Source organism: Diceros bicornis, chromosome 7 (assembly GCF_020826845.1).
Source record: "Diceros bicornis minor isolate mBicDic1 chromosome 7, mDicBic1.mat.cur, whole genome shotgun sequence".
Taxonomy (NCBI): Eukaryota; Metazoa; Chordata; class Mammalia; order Perissodactyla; family Rhinocerotidae; genus Diceros; species Diceros bicornis.
In genome coordinates, this window is record NC_080746.1 from 32,997,694 (window position 1) to 33,016,050 (window position 18,357).

At 36.6% G+C, this 18,357-nt stretch overlaps 1 protein-coding gene across 1 annotated transcript in view; it reads right to left on the minus strand.

Annotated features, from left to right (window-relative positions):
- The window catches only part of CEP126 (centrosomal protein 126), a 77,580-nt gene extending 63,752 nt beyond the window's left edge, over nt 1-13,828 (minus strand). Inside the window, exons 1-2 of the mRNA XM_058545350.1 lie at nt 13,493-13,828; nt 6,413-6,532 (exon numbers count right to left, since the gene is read on the minus strand). Of these exons, the coding sequence (XP_058401333.1) occupies nt 6,413-6,532; nt 13,493-13,620 (248 nt within the window). The 5' untranslated portion in view covers nt 13,621-13,828. The remainder of the gene's footprint in view (nt 1-6,412; nt 6,533-13,492) is intronic.
- Nucleotides 13,829-18,357: the final 4,529 nt, after the last annotated feature.

The window sequence follows — 18,357 nt, forward strand, 5'->3', positions numbered from 1 at the left end:
AATGATCCTTAACACACTATTGGAGAGGAAAACACCCAAACAACAAAGGTCCATATTCTTATTTATCACATAGAATTAGTAATGTACATACTACAAAGAGAAAATATAATAGTACCTCATATCTCTAAAGGCTGAGGTGTCAGCCAAAATAAACATGTCAATATCAATTAACTAAAGCTCATAAATTTTAATCCTAAGAGTCTCTTAGGTACTTATTCACATATATTCTCATTTTAGGTTGAATTCCAACAAAATCCTCTATTTACTTAGGTCATTATATATAAGAAATATAAAAGAAGAAGAGTGAAGGGTCTTTTGGAAGGAGAAACACTAACATCAAAAAGAAACAAATTTTGCTTCTGGGAAGAGAGAGGTAAACATACTTTTTGCTGTTTCTCCCACTAAGTACAAATAAAAATCTTGGACATTATATATATTTAAAAATAAACAAGAAGAGTCTGAAAGGTGGAGAGAAGGAGGCAGACTGGCTAGGGACCTTAGGACCACAGGAAAGACATGTGGTAAGTTCCCTGGGTTTTCTTTTGGCTTCATATATTCCAGACTTGGAGTGGGAGAAACAGACAATGCCAACAGGCTTGAACAAAAAAAAAAAAAAGTCCCAACTAAAGCTTGCTTTCTCTAGCCCCATGATGAGGAAAAGGCTAACCTACCAAGAGAGAAAATTTTAGACAATAATCGTACTACGACGTCCAAACGCCACAGAAAAAAACTGTGGTCCTGCCAGCAAAGGCTGAGTGGGGAGCCTAGATTTCATTTCCATCCTCGCCAGGCAGTAAGAAGGCGCCCCCAACCCTCCTGCCGGGATGGCATCAGAGAAGCTGAATAGAATGTTGGGCTTTCATCCCCACCTGATGGTAATAAGGCCCCCCCGCCACACACCCCCAGTATTAGTAGAGACTATGTGGGGAGTCTGGATTTCCACCCGCTCAGTAGCAACGAGGTGCTCCTACCTCTCCCTGGTTGGATGGTGTCTGAGGAGGCCATGGAGAGATAAGACTTTCATCACCATCCAGCAGTAACAAGACCACTCTCATCTTGGTGTCACTGGAGACCATGTGAGGAGCTGGAACTCTCACGACTGCCCAGCAGTAATAAGGAGCCCTTCCCCAACTTGGTGTCAACAGAGGCTGGTGGTAAACCTAGACTTCCACCGTCATCTGTCAGTAATGAGGTAGTATCTTGCTGAGATAGACAAGATTATTCTAAATTTTATATGTAAACGTAAAGGAATTAGAATACCTAAAAATTTTGAAAAAGAAGAATAAAGTGAGAGGAATCAGCCTGTGTGATTTGAAGACTTATTGTATATCTACAGTAATCAAAATTGTGTAGTATTGGTGGAGGGAGAGACATGGATTAATAGAATAGAGAACCCAGAAATAGACCCACATAAATATGCTCAATTGATTTTTGACAAGGGTGCAAAAACAATTCATGGAGGAAAGATACTTTTTCCAACAAATGATGTTGGACTAATTGGACAACCATAGGCAGAAAAAAAAAAAAGAATCTTCACCTAAGTCTCACAGCTTATACAAAAATTAACTTAAAATAGATCATGGACTTAACTGTAAAACTATAAATGTTTATAGTTTATAAAACTATAGGCTTTTAGGAGAAAATCTTCAGGATCTAGGGTTGAGCAGAGTTCTTAAACTTGACACCAAAAGCACAATCCATAAAAAGCAAAACTGATAAACTGGACTTCATAAAAATTAAAAACTTTTGCGCTGGGAAAGACTCAATTAAAAAACGTGAAAAGATAAGCTCCAGTGTAGGAGAAGATATTTGTAAACTACATATCTGACAAAGGACTAGCACCTAGAATATGCAGAGAGCTCTCAACACTCAACAGTAAAAAAAGCAAATAATCTAATTAGAAAATAGATAAAAGACATAAAGAGAAATTCCATTAAAGAGGATAGGCAGATGGCAAATAAACACTTGAAAAAGATATTCTGTATCATCAGCCATTAGGAAATGAAAATGAAAACCACAATGAGATATTACTACACATGTATAAAAATGGCTAAAATAAAAAATAGTGACAGGGTCGGCCCCGTGGCTTAGCGGTTTAGTGTGTGCGCTCCACTACTGGCTGCCCGGGTTCGGATCCCGGGCGCGCACCGAGGCACCGCTTCTCCGGCCATGCTGAGGCCGTGTCCCACATGTAGCAACTAGAAGGATGTGCAACTATGACATACAACTATCTACTGGGGCTTTGGGGAAAAAAAGGAGGATTGGCAAGATGTTAGCTCAGAGCCCGTCTTCCTCAGCAAAAAGAGGAGGATTAGCATGGATGTTAGCTCAGGGCTGATCTTCCTCACACACACACAAAAAAATAGTGACAACACCAGTGCTAGTGAGGATGTGGAAAACTGGATTACTCTTACACTGCTGCTGCATACAGTCACTCTGAAAAGCAATTTGGCAGTTTCTTAAAACACTAAACATGCAATCACCATATGACCCAGCAATTGTACTCCTGGTCATTTATCTCAGAGGAATAAAAACTTATGTTCACACAAAAGCCTATACATAAATATTTATAGCAGCTTTATTCATAGTAACCCCAAACTGGAAATTACTCAGATGTCCTTCAATGAGTGAATGGTTAACAAACTCTGGTGCATTCATATCATGGAATAATACTCAGCAATAAAAAGGAATGAACTACTGATGTATACGACAACTGGGATGCATCTCAGAGAAATGTGTTGAGTGAAAAAAGCCAACCCCAAAAGGTTACATACAGAATAACCCCATTTTTATAACACTCAAGAAATAAAAAAAAATTGTAGAAATGAGAACAGATTAGTGATTTCCAGGAAGTAGGTGTAGGAGGGAAGTGGGTGTGGCTATAAAAGAGCAATGTGAGGAATCTTCATAGTGATGGAAATGTTCTGTGTCTTGACTGTATAAATGTCATTATCCTGCTTGTGAGATTGAACTATAGTTTTGCAAGATGTTACCACTGGGGGAAACAGAGTAAAGGGTATCTTGGGATCTCTGTATTATTTTTTACAACTGCATGTGAATCTATAATTATCTGAAAATAAAGAGTTTAATTTAAAAAATAGAAATTACAGCTAACAGGGAGGGAGAAAATCTTTAACAGAAGAATTCACCAAGCTTACCTGTTAAAGGCTACTATTGTAAACCAAATAAAGTGTAGTAGATCAAGGGTAATACAGTAATATAACAGAATAGATTATTTGATACTCATAATAATGATTCTAGGGCATGAAGAAAAGATCAAACTATATTTATAACCATCTGTATAAAAGATTACAGTAATGTGCATTGTAATTTAGGAAGATATTAAAAATGTTAAAGTTTTCATAATCTATATATATTTCATTTCTGACAGTGCTCTTTGTGTACCACCCTTAATTGACCTTTGACTTCTATTGACCCTACCTACTCAATCCCAACTTTACCTCCGGACACATTCTCTTGCTTAAGTCAGTATAACAGCTTTCTACCTGTTGTCTTTGCCTCCAGCCTATGCTTTCAATTCATCCTCTACCCTCTTTGCTATAATGAGCTAAAATATAAATCTGATCATGACACTTACCTGAATTTACTCTTTCAACAGCATCTCAGAGTTCTAAGGATAGGGTTTAATTTCTTTAGATCGGCACAAAAGTTATTTTATGAAATGTCTCTCACCAACTCTATAGCTTCATCTCCTGATACTCCTGATACCCTTCCACATTTTCCCGTGCCCAAATCACATAAAACTCTTGTCTTATATTTCATAACATTAAGCTTTTTCACATATTGTTCTCTCTCCCTCACCCCTCATGTCCTCTGGCTAACTCCTGCTTATCTAATAAGACTTTACTTTTCCAGGTATTCATTTTATTTTTTATCCACCAGTATAGGAAACCCAGTAAATGTCAGCTGAGTATCAATAAATGGCTGTCCTCTACGACAAACATAACTTCCAAATATCCTAAATTCCTTTGTTTCCTTTAATATATTATGAATATACTATAAATAATATACCCATGGATATTTAAACCTATGGATACCTAAACTTATTTGAACCTATTTATATTTTTTAGCTTATACCATACATCCGTATATGGAGGTTTGATAAATATGACTTACTGCTTCAAGTCCAATTCCTGCTTATCTATTCTAAGGGTACATTTTTCTTGCTTCATGGTGAAATCCAAACTCCATCATTCTCACAAATAGATAATGCAGCTACCCCAAACTTCATGTTCACCAAGTAATTCATTCCATGATTCTCTAGGTAATTTTTTTTTTGCCTTTAGGATATTTAAGGAATCTTTTTTATTATAAATTTTAGTGACTCTTCCAAAGTGCTTGTCCCTCATCTATTATTTGGTAGTGTTTCCTTTTCTCTTTATTTGGGCAATTTTCCCTATGCTGTCCTTTTCTTTCTTATTCTGTTAGTTAATTACATAGGAATTTTGTCTGATGATCTGAACTGTTAAGTCTATATGCTTACATTACGTTGTTTTAAAACTATCTGAAGGCTCCTTTTGGGTTCTTCTTAAAATTTATTTCAATTTATTCTCTTCATGAAGTCACATGAAATCAGATTATTGCCATTTCTAAAGTTTAATGGTAGAATAGATTAAACAGAATAATTTTTTCTTCTGATATAATATCTAATCATTGGTACTCAATCAGCTATGCTTGTTGAGTTAATATTTACTTATTTACCAAAAGATAGTTCTAAAATTGAAGATTAAAAATATGTAGGAAATAAATTAATTTTCTTTATGTGTGTATGTATCTTAAAATTACTTGGTCTACAAAGCAGCATATTAGAAAGTTACTTGAGGATGTACTCCAGCAAACTAATGGTATAAAACAAAACAAAAACAGGGATGCTATCATAGGCAAGAAACTGTGGCTCCAACTCCTAAGAGCAATAAAGGGAAGTTTCGGGATGCCAGTTGTGCATTAGGCCTAAAGGTAACCAGTATCTCTTGGAGCAGTACCTATTGATGAACGGAAGAGGGCTTGGAGGGAAACAAAAGAGACTCCATTGTATAGACACTGAGTGAGAGAATAAAAAACTTGAGAATGTGATAAAAACATACAAGAAAAATATTGGCAAATAGAAAAACAAGGAAGTAGTAAATAAGAAAATGAAAATGTGTGTGATTTTAGGCAATTAATGTAAATAAAGAGCACTTGGTGCTATGAACATCTTTTGAGTACTACTGGGGTCACAGCACAAAATATGTCAAAGTATAACCGACAAATAGTGAAAGGAGACTGTCTCTACTAGTAGGAAAAAATACTTTTTTTGCTCTGCATAACAATCCCTTGAAGTAGATGCTATTAATTCCAATCATAAATGAGAAACTGAGGCTCAAAGAAAATAACTTGCTCTAACTCATGGAGCTAGGATTTAAACCTAGATCTCTGACTTTAAAGCCCATGACCCTTTTTACATAAGATGATTGATCTTTATTGAACACCTGTCATGTGCCTTTTATAGGCTTCAGGAACCGAAATGTAGGAGAAAAACAGAAATACACAAGTACAAAATAAAAACACAAACAAGCTTCATTAAATAATTTCAACTACACCAGACAATAAAAGAGTTAATCTAAAGAGAAATATAATGCCAGAAAAAAATTACAGGTAAACAATTTTGTATTCCCCAAATGGGATTTGCAACATATGCCCAATGATGTAGTTAATAAACTCTGGGGATTTTCTGCTATTCATGTATTGTAGAAATATGGACAAGGTGGTAAAAACAACATTAAAAAATGGCATAACTACTTTGTCTAAAAAAAAATCTAATAATTCAAACAAATTTTGAAAAATTTTAATCAGTGATTAGATGGTATGCATTTTTACCTTATTTAGTTTCCAGTTTATACTAGAAAGCTCTTTTTCTATGGTAGTCATTTATAAAATTCTTTCTATCATGTTTCCACCATTATTCATATTTCCCCCATTTTTCTGATTGGATAAATGAGGGTAGCATATATAGAAAAATTATATAGAAGTGAATAATAAATTAAAATCAAATTATATTCATTAGAGACTAAATGCTAATTGGTAATCTTTTAATTTATGATGAAATGATATAAAAACCAAGACAATAATATGTTTAATATTCATTTTAAGAAGTGTATATGACACTATAATAAAAAGTTCTATGACAAGAAAAGACTGCTATGGTCACAGTAAACTAGATAATACACCACTATCTTTGTGCTTTAGGCAGAAAAACAATAATAAAATTTACAAAGCCATACAAATCTTGATCAGTGTTTTATAGATAAAGCACTGTCATGACTTAGGTTCATAAAATGCTACAAAGTAGAGAAACTATTAATTTATAATGACTTTGAATTTATACACTTCTGGATAAAATACAATTACTTACTTTCTTCTTCGATTTGACTCCACAAAATATCTACGTGCTCGATTTCGACATATTTTTTGTTGCTGCAGTAATATTTGGCGTTCTTCTTCTAAATTTTTCTCTAGATGGATTTTCATATCTCTAACGATAGCATAAAGTTAAGGACAATGGTTTACATCTTTAGTGGATGAGTGTCAGTGCTATCTGATAAATATAGCCTCATACTAATAATGTAATGATTTTTTGTGGAACAATTAGTATGTGTACACATTAGTATTAGTATATGACTGTCAGATGTTTTATGTAAAAAAATACTGACTTGGGGGCCGGCCCCGTGGCTTAGCGGTTAAGTGCATGTGCTCCGCTACTGGCAGCCCGGGTTTGGATCCCGGGTGCGCACCGACGCACCGCTTCTCTGGCCATGCTGAGGCCGCGTCCCACATACAGCAACTAGAAGGATGTGCAACTATGACATACAACTATCTACTGGGGCTTTGGGGGGCAAAAAAAAAGGAGGAGGATTGGCAATGGATGTTAGCTCAGAGCTGGTCTTCCTCAGCAAAAAGAGGAAGATTAGCATGGATGTTAGCTCAGGGCTGATCTTCCTCATGAAAAATAAATAAATAAATAAATACAATAAAAGACTGAGGTCTCTCTAAAAAAAAAAAAAATACTGACTTGGTATTAGAACTGAAGATATATCTCACTTTCCCTGGAAAAAAAATAAATTACTTTCAGATTTCATAAACTCTGACAAGGAGACTGCATATCTTTTCATTCATTACACAGATATTCGAGTAATTATTAACAAAGTACTCTCTTAGGCACGTATAGAGGAAAATGTAAGAAGGTTATATTTTTCTAATAGAAACTAGACGAATTGGGGCTGGCCCCATGGCATAGTGGGTAAGTTCATGCATTCCACTTCAACGTCCTGGGGTTCACGGGTTTGGATCCCAGGCGTGGACCTACACACCGCTCATCAAGCCATGCTGTGGCAGTGTTCCACATACAAAATAGAGGAAGACTGGCACAGATGTTAGCTCAGGGCCAATCTTCCTCACAAAAAAATAAAAAAAAAATTAAAAATTAAAAAAAAGAAAGTAGATGAATTAAATGTTTCAGTAGATCCTTTAATCTATTGCATGAAATCATATTCAAATATTAAAAAATGAAATAGCAATATAACAGGAGAGTTTGGGAATATAGTTTATTTACTTAGTGATTTACTTATAAATTACAAAAAAAAACCAGTAGGAAAACCATGCATAGCAATGTTTATTCAGAAGTTTGCCAGAGAAGAAAATATTTTAGTTATCCTAATCATCCATTCATTTGAAATTTATTATATAAAATTAAACTTTCTTTAAATAAGTTGTATTGATGTGGTTAATTGATGTCCCAATTTATTTAGTTGTGTTTCAACTGTCGTTGAACACCATTACCAAATTTATCACAGTATTTTCTGTTTTTAATGATTTTGAATTAAAAAAATTCAATTATTTCACCATTATTCAGTACTACTTCATTATATGTAGATACATATGAGATTGTACTGAAGTTATATATTGCAGGGTATGCCTACTTGTCTTTTTAGAATAAAGAGCCTGTTTAAATTTTTTTCCCCCAAAAATAGAGATTCAAAATTCTTTTTAAGAGGTCAACATAATCAAGGTTTTTTATATGACATAAATTATTAATGGTAAAACAGAATACAAGAAATACATTCAGTAATAAATTATGTTGTACATAATTTGTTAATTCAAAATGTGTTAATTTTAGGATCCTATGGTGCTTCAGCATCAACATTATGAAAAAAACTTTACTATATATTTCAAAACAATCATGTTTATTTGTATTTTTTGGTCATTTGAAACTTTGCTAATGGGAGCTCATTTGTTTTCAATTATGTTGCTATTTAACCATCTTTATACCATTGGCCATAATTCATTTTACCTTTATTATAAAATTTTGCACTATCTCAAGATAATCATACCCACACATCCTCACACACATGATATTTTACTTAAAGTTTCTTTTGAAGGATTTATAAAAATGAAACAAAAAAGGAAGGAAATCTAGTTCTTTGTTAGCATAGAAACAGCTCAAGATTTATCTCGTTCTTCTTTAACAGAGTACTTTATTAGGAGGAGTCTGATTTCTACAAGATGGCTAGCTACTAAAAGTCACAACACGACAGTGGAGGAAAGTGCAACTTCCTTTCAGGGCACACAAGAGCAACACTGTGGGGGAGGACAGGGAGAAGCTGCTTTGGCTCAGGTGAGAGTGTGCAGGACTATGACACAGGTGGAGACAATTCTGTTCTCTGTTTAACATGCCTGAGATGTCATCACAAGAACATAAAGAAAATCACAAATGTAATGTTTGTAATGTTCTGACAACTATATATTCTCAAATTTAACCAAATGACTCTCTCTTTCTCTCTCTCTATATATAAATATAATTTTTGCCTGCTGAGTTATAAAGAATGCTGCTGTCTTTGCATCTTTCAAAGTATGGTACTCAAGTTTAAAAAATATGAGATGGCTGGTTAAATTTTTTTCATACAAGCTGTATTATACAGGTAAGATATTTCCCTAAGAATCACTGTTCAAAGGAAGGTAATGTTCATACATTTAACAATTGAAAAAAAACAAACACCCAAGAATACTATGGGTTGTAGGATTGGGTGAGTAATACGTAATGATTATAATTTAAAAGCATAGCCTAATCTACCCCACCTCATTCTCATCTCCCCCTCTTCCAATTTAGTCTTTCTCTAATTGCAGCTCATTTAGGTTGTTTTAAATATGTTACTATCACAAATAACCATGAATCATGCAACCTATATTCTTTCCAAATTTATTAGAGCTGTCCTGATTCTTTTTCTTCTTCTCTGTACCCTCTTCCACAGCCCTGGCTCAGGCGCTCTAAATGCCTTGCCTGGACTACTTCAGTAGTCCTCCAACTCATCTCCTTATTCCTAACCTTCCCGCCTCCTTTTGAACCTACACAAAGCCAGCTAAACGCAAATCTGATTTGGTTTCTCATTCTTTGTTGTTCTCCAAAAGCTCTCTTATCACCTTCATGATAAATTCCAAATTTCTTGGAATATAAAGCATTCTATAACCCAGTCTGTTTTTTCAAGTTCCTTTTTCAACATTTCCCTGCATGAATCCTATGCCCAGCCACACTAAGATACTTATTAACAAAACAAGCCATGATGTGTCATGCCATTATCTCCCCGCACAAGCTTGGCTAACTCTCCTCATCTTTCGAGCATACCTCAAAGCAGTTCCTCCCCTATGAAGCTTTTTCTAGCCCCTGTGGGATGACTTGACACCTTCATGAGTACATCATATGTGTCTCCTCTACATTTCTATAACTCCAATGCCTGGCATCGTGCTTAGAATATAGTAAGGGCTTAATAAAAGCTATCATTTTATAAAAAGAAATCATTCAGAGAAATTTTAGGAGAAAATTCTAGCTAGATATACTAGGACAAAAGGTATACGCATTTTTATAGTTTTTTGTGCCTTATAGACAAATTGGTTTATAAAATGGTTATATAAATTTACAAGTAATTAGAAACATATGTATATGTTTCAAAACCTCATGATCATAGGGTAGTTCTTTTTTTTAACAAAAGACCAGGTAGAAAATCATGTTTTTTAAGGTACATATTAGCGAAGTAGAATACTTTCCACTTTTGATTACTAATTTTTATTTTCCTCTTTGGTGAACTGTTAGTACAGAGTCACTGGCCATTTATCTATTGAGAACTTGATTTTTAAAAAAATCAATTTCAGTAAAATTAATGGAGATAGAATAGTGTAGATATTAATCCTCTATCAGTTACTGCAAGTATTTTCCCGATAGTTATTTTATTTATTTAGACAATTTCCCCTTAAAGTTTTAAATTAAATGAGTTATCTTTAAAATATTTTTCATTTGAAATTTCTTCTTTCTTCTCAAACAGTAAAGTTACTATACCTCTAAACACATGAAAAATGTGAAATTCTATTTTCTGTCAGTTTTCTTTTACAATTTTATTTTATATTTACCCTTTTTATCAGCTCAAGTTTATTTTGGAACGTAGTATAAAGTGTGACTCATGGCAGAGACAGTGATTTAGACTACTCTTTTTAGAAGTCAAAATAAGGAGACAGGAGATATCAGAATATAGTTAAAAGGGTTCTTATGCTCAAAGGGTTTGATGGTTAGTTAATTTTAAGGATAGCCAAGACTAAAGGCTGTAGGGAAAGAAGGCCATTAGAGAAGGTGAAAGTAAATTATAAGAGAGAGGCGGAATACTTTATAATCCAGGGTTACTGCGGAGAAGAGAGGTAATGGAAATAACGGCACAAGCGAATGGATTTACCTTCTACAGTAAAGGTGATATCCTAACAGTGAGCCTGGAAAACAAGACAGGGCAGGGGATTGGGGGTGGTGATGGGAGTATGCGGGTTTCTGTTGTTTGTTGGGAGGGACTTGAGGGAGTTCATGGCATCCATTGTCTTATGAAGTGGTAAGATTGTCTACTGAGAGGGGAGGTGATAAAGATCTGCCATAGGCATTGAGAGGAACAAGAGAGAACCTTGTTCTTGTTTAGGTGAAGCTGGCTGGACACCATCAATCTGTAGTGGTGGCAGTCTATTGTTTTGTGATTTTTCTCTGACAGCATTTTGGTTATTCGAGTGAAGGAGTAGAGAAATAGGACTCCAGTAGTTACTGGTGGTTGAGGCAGAAGGAGATGAGTGCAAAGAACCAAGGATGTTAGTGAGAAAATATTTGTAGCTAATCAAGAATAGGGTATAAACTGGGTAGGGAATAAAGAGAGGCAAGGTGAGTGCTAGGATAAAATGAGAGGGGAAAAGACTGGACATATTTATGAGAAAAAAAGAGGCACAGCGTGAAGGGTACATGAGAGACCTTTCACTTTTTTTTTTAAACAAACTTTATTTTATTTCTATTTGAATTCTTCTAAGAGATTGAAATGATAGAACTCTAGCTAATTTTAATTAGATGAACTTTATAAGGTTTTGTCCTTTGATATCCTTTAGAGTCAGGACATTCTGACTCAAGTAAGAAAATATCTTCACCAAAAAGCTAGATGGCTTCTGAGTATTGAATTCATATTTGGAAGTCAAATGTAGAAATTTTACGAAGCCATTTGCTTATTTTAAGACTACAGTTCTTTCATTTAGTCATTCATTCATTAAATTTGAGCACCTACTTTGTACCAGGTATCCAATGAGAAACATTACGGACACTATGAACATCCAAAATACTTGCAAGAGGTGCTTAAGTGTTTCTCCAACTAGAAACGTAATGATATTCCTGATTTAGTGTCATAGTCTTTATTATGTTCAAAAACTCCTTTATCCCAATATATATATTCACTATATATATTTTTATATATGCTAGCAAATATATATGCAAACTAGCAAAAAACATATGTAGATATTTATATATTATATATATTGATATATACACACAAACAAAAGTTGTTGGATTTTATCAAAGCCTCTTGGGCATCTACTGAAATGATCATTTGCAACTTTCTTAATTTTAACCATATATTTACTATTTATTTTTAGTAATATATTTCTTTACAAGAAACCATCATTCCAATGCTGGAATTAAGTCTATTTGGTTTTGTTCATTTGAAGTACTGCCGAATTCTATTTACAAATATTTTCTTTGATGTTTGTATCAATGTTCATACCACATAAGTTTAAAAAAATTAAGTCTACGACCATTTCATTAATGAAAATGATGGAAAGATACACTTTGTCAATGAGCCACTTTCGATGCTTCCCTATTTTCTGATTGACATATAAATCAGGGTCAGTGTTACAGGAGTTGAGTGTCCAAGAAAATACAATGTCAAGGGGACAGAATTAAATCCATACAGAAAACAATACTGTTTATTTCAGAATACATCTCTGAGAGGACAGTTTTGGGGAGCAGCAATGGCAAAAGCCAAAGTGAATGGGGTTAATAATGAATAGATGAGAAGAACTAGAAGCTGCTACTATTTTGAGAACTTGGCCAAAGAAAGAAAAGACAGAAGGGATGGAAGCTTGAGGAAAGCATGATGATCAGAGGAGGGACCTTGACCATTAATGAAGCTCTGTACATACCTGTCTTCCTCACTAGAGTTGTACCCCTAGCACTGTCAAAGAGCAGGCACTAAATTAAAATGGTTTGTTGAATGCTGTTAAAATTGCAACATCCCAGAAGTGGGAGAAAATGGGAATAAGAAAATGGGGGTTAACGTGGAAAGAGAGGACACTTCATTCTCTGACAAGAATAAGATGATTATACAGCACCATCACTGCCAACCAAGGGCTTTGAGAGTACAAAGGTTAAAGCCTAATTGTTGTAGCATTCTCTGAAGGAATAAACATGGTTTACATATTTTGAAAACAAAACTCTTTCACTCTCTTTCAACTTTCTGCAGTGCAACCATCAGCAACATCAAAGGTAGACTCGACCAATTCTTAGGGAAAGGTCAGAGACAACCCAGCGTGAAGCGTCCAGTTCCTTTGCTTCTCATTTTCTCTCTGCTGTCTCTCTGACAACAGACCGGGCAGAGGATGGAAAACAAAACAAATTGCCCAGCTGTGCTAGGCTTTAACAGCTCTGGTAAATGAATTAGGAGTGTTTTAGGTTAACTGTTAAAACGGACTTCTTCAGGATAGCAAAACATTTTACTTATTGGTGGAATTCTTCTCTCCAAGTAGCATGATTAATCAGGAGGTGGATAATATGAAGTAAAGAACTTAATGCATAATTCTAGAAGAAAACAATCCCCAGAGAACATACGGTTGATATATTTTAAAATTTGCAAAAATGTTACACCAAAGTTGAATGGGGGTGGGATAACCAGGTGGTGGGCAGAGCGTCATAGAACAGGATAAAATGGTGTAATTTCAGGACTAAGGGGAGCAACGACAGTTGCTAAAGCAAATATCCGCACTAAGATGACTGGCTAGTTTCTATCACCTTGCGTCAGTGGTAACGGGAATCTAATGGGAAAAAGATGGGCCCCGCTTCCAACACCGCTACCCCGGCAGCCACGGCTGGGAAGGATACAGGTAAGCGCCAGGTCGGTGACGCCCGCCGCTCAACCGAGGGCTGAGGGGGGCTCTGTCGCGAGCGTCCGAAGATTCAGGGCCCAGGCCTGCCACCGCGCTCCGGACTCCGGGCCTCCCGGCCAGCATCCTTCACCTCAGAGACGCCTCCCCGCTTGCCCCTAGCGCCTCCCTCATGGCAGCTCCGGCTTCCTCCTCCTCCTCGGCCCCTCCCAACACTTCGTCTCTAGGCCCCGCGTCACGGGCGCGGAAGGGTTGGCCTCGGCAGCTCTCGTTCCCGCGCAGCGACGCTGGTGGCTGTGGTGGCGACGGCAGCTGCGGCGGCGACCTTGCTTGGCAGTGGCAGAGGTGGCGGCAGCAACCTCACCACCGTCGTCGCCATCTTGACAACCAACCGACGCCGCGTCCTTCGCGACGGAAACCAGGGTGTCGGCGCGGGGCGGGGCGGGGAGCCCAAGGCAGCCAATAGGAGGCTGCGGCGGCCCACCTCCCCCTCCCGTACCGCCCCCCGCCTCCTCCGAGCTGCCCTGCTGGCGGCGGTAGAAACCTTGGCGTTCCCAGGGACCCGGGTCTTTGCGGGAGAGGAGAGTTGGATTGTGCGTTAGAACTGACTCAGTTCTACCTCCCTTTTTATGACGACGTTTTCGTGGGGGTATTGAGAGTGATGAAAGATAGTGAGATGCAAAATCCCCAGATACAGGCAAATGCCGCTGTGGGGATTCTGAAAGGGTTACCTTGGGGATAATTCAGAGTAGAATTGGTTGTTTAATTATCGAATCCTCTTGTGGAGTTTGAGTTGTGAGCCCTTCTGGGGCATCTCTTTAAAAAGGCTTTGTGAAATGGAAATTTCCTTCCTCGGCATTTTCTCACCCACTCCATGATGCTTCTGCTATTCCCTCTGCAGTCGACTTCCTTGCCATTTCCCTACTTAAAAGGTCTACAGATTTCAAAGGCTCCTAATGGTGCCCGCCTTGCTGCCAGATTCTGGAAATAGACCATCACAGCGTCTGTGGTCTGGAAAGAAGTTCAGATTTAACCTAGTAATCTCCTGGGAAGATATGCCAAAAGAAATCATCATATTGAAATTATTTCAGGAGCTATGGAAAATTAAATGAATTTTTGAGCCATCAGTTTAATAGCTACGCAAGCGAAAATTTGAAAAAAGGCTGAAACTTTTTGTTGGAGCCCATTATAAAAGTACATATAAATTCCGACTGTATTTCAGCCAGGATTTTTTTGGTGGAAAAACTCCCAGATTGGAAGCAGAATGTACAAACCAAATAAAGATCACTCACCCACCGTTCAAATGTCTCTGCCTTTGTGAATCAATTTATTCGTTTTTAGAGTTCAAATAATAAACTTTTCCAGTTGAAACAATTTAAAACAGAGTTTTTGCGGAGTTGGATGCAGTGACTCAAACTGGAATGTGCTCTGGTGACTGAGATTTTAAAATGCCACGACAAATCCAGTTTTGATTTACAACACAAAAAATGCAAGCTCCCTTCAGGACCATGCCAAGAGGACGGAATATATAATCTTGGCAAAGAAAGGCTAAATATGTACACTTGGACAATTAGCTATCTTGGCAAGTTTTTAGCTGGCCTTGCCTCAGGCATTGACCTTGATTGTATTCGCACTGCTGTCATCACAACTCTGATTCTCTAGGGCCAATTTGAGAGAGAGAGAAAGAGAGAGCATAAGCAAAGTAGGGCAGAGCAAAGTACGAATAACAGAAGATTGTGGTTGCTGTTTGGAGTATTTAGGCATGTTTAACCTTCCTGAAAGTCTAGCTTTTTTTATTTTTCCTTGGGAGGAGATCAGCCCTGTGCTCACATCTGCCAATCCTCCTCTTTTTTTGCTGAGGAAGACTGGCCCTGGGCTAACATCCGTGCCCATCTTCCTCCACTTTATATGGAACGCCGCCACAGCATGGCTTGCCAAGCAGTGCGTTGATGCGTGCCTGGGATCCGAACCTGCGAACCCCAGGCTGCCGCAGCGGAGCGCGCGCACCCAACCGCTTGCACCACCAGGCTGGACCCCTGAAAGTCTGGCTTTTGCTATTAGTTTGGTATCTCATAACTCCTAGGCATCTTATTGCTTTGTTGCATGGTATATTAGCAAGCGTGACTTGGTTTCACAATCACCTACAAATGCTTGCTCATATAAACACTCTTCATTCTAATGTTGCTTTACAGTGATAACCAAGAAGAAAATAAATTTTAAACACAATGTTGCCAAATTTTTTTTTAATCACGGGAACTACTTTTTGACCTTTAAATTATTTCTTTCTGTCTTTGAAATATTAAGCAGGTTCTCCATGTTTTATTTAAATTATATAGTCCTAGATCCTGAAAAAAAGGCTTTAAGTTAGATATTTGGATAATAGAAAGATAATTTGAGGCATTTATAAACTTTATCTCTTGACAGAAAAGGCAAGTATGATTCAAGCAATAAAAAAGAATATTGTACTAAAATCTCTATATTTTGTCAAAAGAGACATCTGTATTAAACATAATGCTTGATTCTTTCACACTTCAAAATCATGAAATAATTCATTCTTTTATTAAGGAAATATATACTGAGACTCTGCCAATCACTTTCTAGGTGCTGGGAAAACAGTGGTGAACAAAACCTCAAAGTCTCTGTACTCATAAAGCTTGTATTTATTTTTCTTTCCCACCAGAATATATTAGGTAGTGAAAAGTGCTATGAGGAAAAATGGAGTAGTGTAGGGAGATAGAGCCTGATGTCAGTTCTATTTTAGATAGAGTGCTAAGGGAAGGCCTCTGAGGAAGGAAAATTAGGGCAGAGATCTGAATGAAAAAAGAAGGTAGCCATTCAAATATCTGGATGAAGAATAAATTACAGGCAGAGGATGCTGTTAAGTATAAAAGGCTCTGAAGGCAGAGTTATATTTGTTGTGTTCAAAGAACAGTAAGAAGACCACCGGGTCTAGAACAGAGTGAGGTAGAGGAAGTGTGCTAGACATGAGATTGGAGAAGTACATGGGGATGTACTGCGGATTCAGTGGGGACTTATATAGTATGCAAGGAATTAATATAAAATTCAACTTCCAGTGGTGGGAAAGCCACTGGAGAATTTTGAATAGGAGAGTAATATGATCTAATTTAACCTTTAAAAGAATCACTGTAGCTGCTGTGGGGAAACTTAGACTATAGTTGATAAGACTAGAGACAAGGAGGTTAGTTTGAATGTTATTATAGTAGGTTAGGTGAGAGATTATGGAGACTTGGACTAGGCAGTAGTAATGGAGGTGGCAAGAAGTGTTCAAAATTTAACCTTGAGCCAATAAGATGTGTTGATGAATGGTTGTGGCAAGTGAGAGAAACAAACAAAAAAAGAATCAAATGCCACTCTCAGATTGGGACTAGAACAACTGGATAAAGGATATTGCCGTTTACTAAGATGCGGAGGAATAGGTTGAGGATGGGAGAAGGAATAAGATTCAGGCTTCAAACATGTTAAATATGAGATGTCTATTAGACACCCAACTTCATTAACATGGTCTTATAAATTGTTAATGATGTTCTATTTACAAAAGAAACTAATAATGACCTCTTTATGGTTACAAAGCACGTTCATATAACTTATCCAATTTGAATACTGGTATAACCTTGTGAGTTATGTGAGGCAGCCTGTGATGATCAATTTTTTGAGTTTCACTTTCATCTTGGCTAAGGCTATTTGTTCCATCTTCTGCTGAAGTATTTTTTTGCTCAAGTAAGAATTTCCTGAATTTGTCTCTGGGCAAGCTGTGAAAGAACAAAGAATTTTAATGTCTGGCTGATTTAAAATTGCTAAAGTTCTGCCATCTTCATTTCAATTTCAAAAGACTTCAACTAGTAATTTAAGATTAAAGATATATACTCATCTACTCCTAACATAGATTTTAAAGGTCACTAATATTGTCAGCAATGTTAGAACTATATTATAGATCAAGTCAAATAATAATAATAATAATAATAATTATGACACCACATAACATTTGAGTGCTTGTCTCTTATGCACTGTGCTAAGTGCTTACATATATTAAATCGTTGAATCTACCCAACAATCCCCATTCTACAAAGGAAGTAATTAAGCTGTAGTGATATTAGGTAACTTTGCCCAAGTTTCCAGAGCAAGGGAGTGGTGGAATCAAGATTCAAAGCTAGGCAATCTTGTCCTGGAGCCAGCACTCCCAGCCACCCCCCACCCCCCACTGGAGAAACTCCGAGAAAGTTTCAGTAGAATAACAGATAAGAGTGTTTGGGTTTAAATAGTAGGTGGTGAGGAAGTAAAGTCAGAGAATAGATAATTAGTTTAAGATATTACTTCATTAATTTATATTTGAGTGCCCATTGTATGCCAGTCACTATGCTAGTACCATAAAAACTATGATCTTTGTCCTGTGGTTCTTAGGCTGGTAAAGGAAATAGAGGAAATAATACCTTGAACAGGAAGCACGACTCAGAAAAGTTTTGCTTTGCCTCTTAATTTTAGGATAGTGAAGACTTAGGCATTTTTATATAATGAAGAGAAAGAGCCATTGTATGGGAGAATTTGAAGACTCATCACAGACATTGGTCTATCAACTTTCAGAGAGTGGTAATTTTCAATAAAAATAGTTCCCTTTATGTTCAGAATTTTTAAAGTTTTAACTATATAGATGAAAAACATACAAATCAGTTAGAGTCCTGGAAATTTGGCATTTATGTGGTTAATATGAGCATCATTGATAGCTAAATTCAGTTAGAAGCATATTTTAAGTCTGAATTATCTACTCTGGATGTCCACATTGGTTAAATTTCTACTTAGCATTTTGTAGAAATAATTCCCGTGTAATCCTATTCCCACTCCATCACT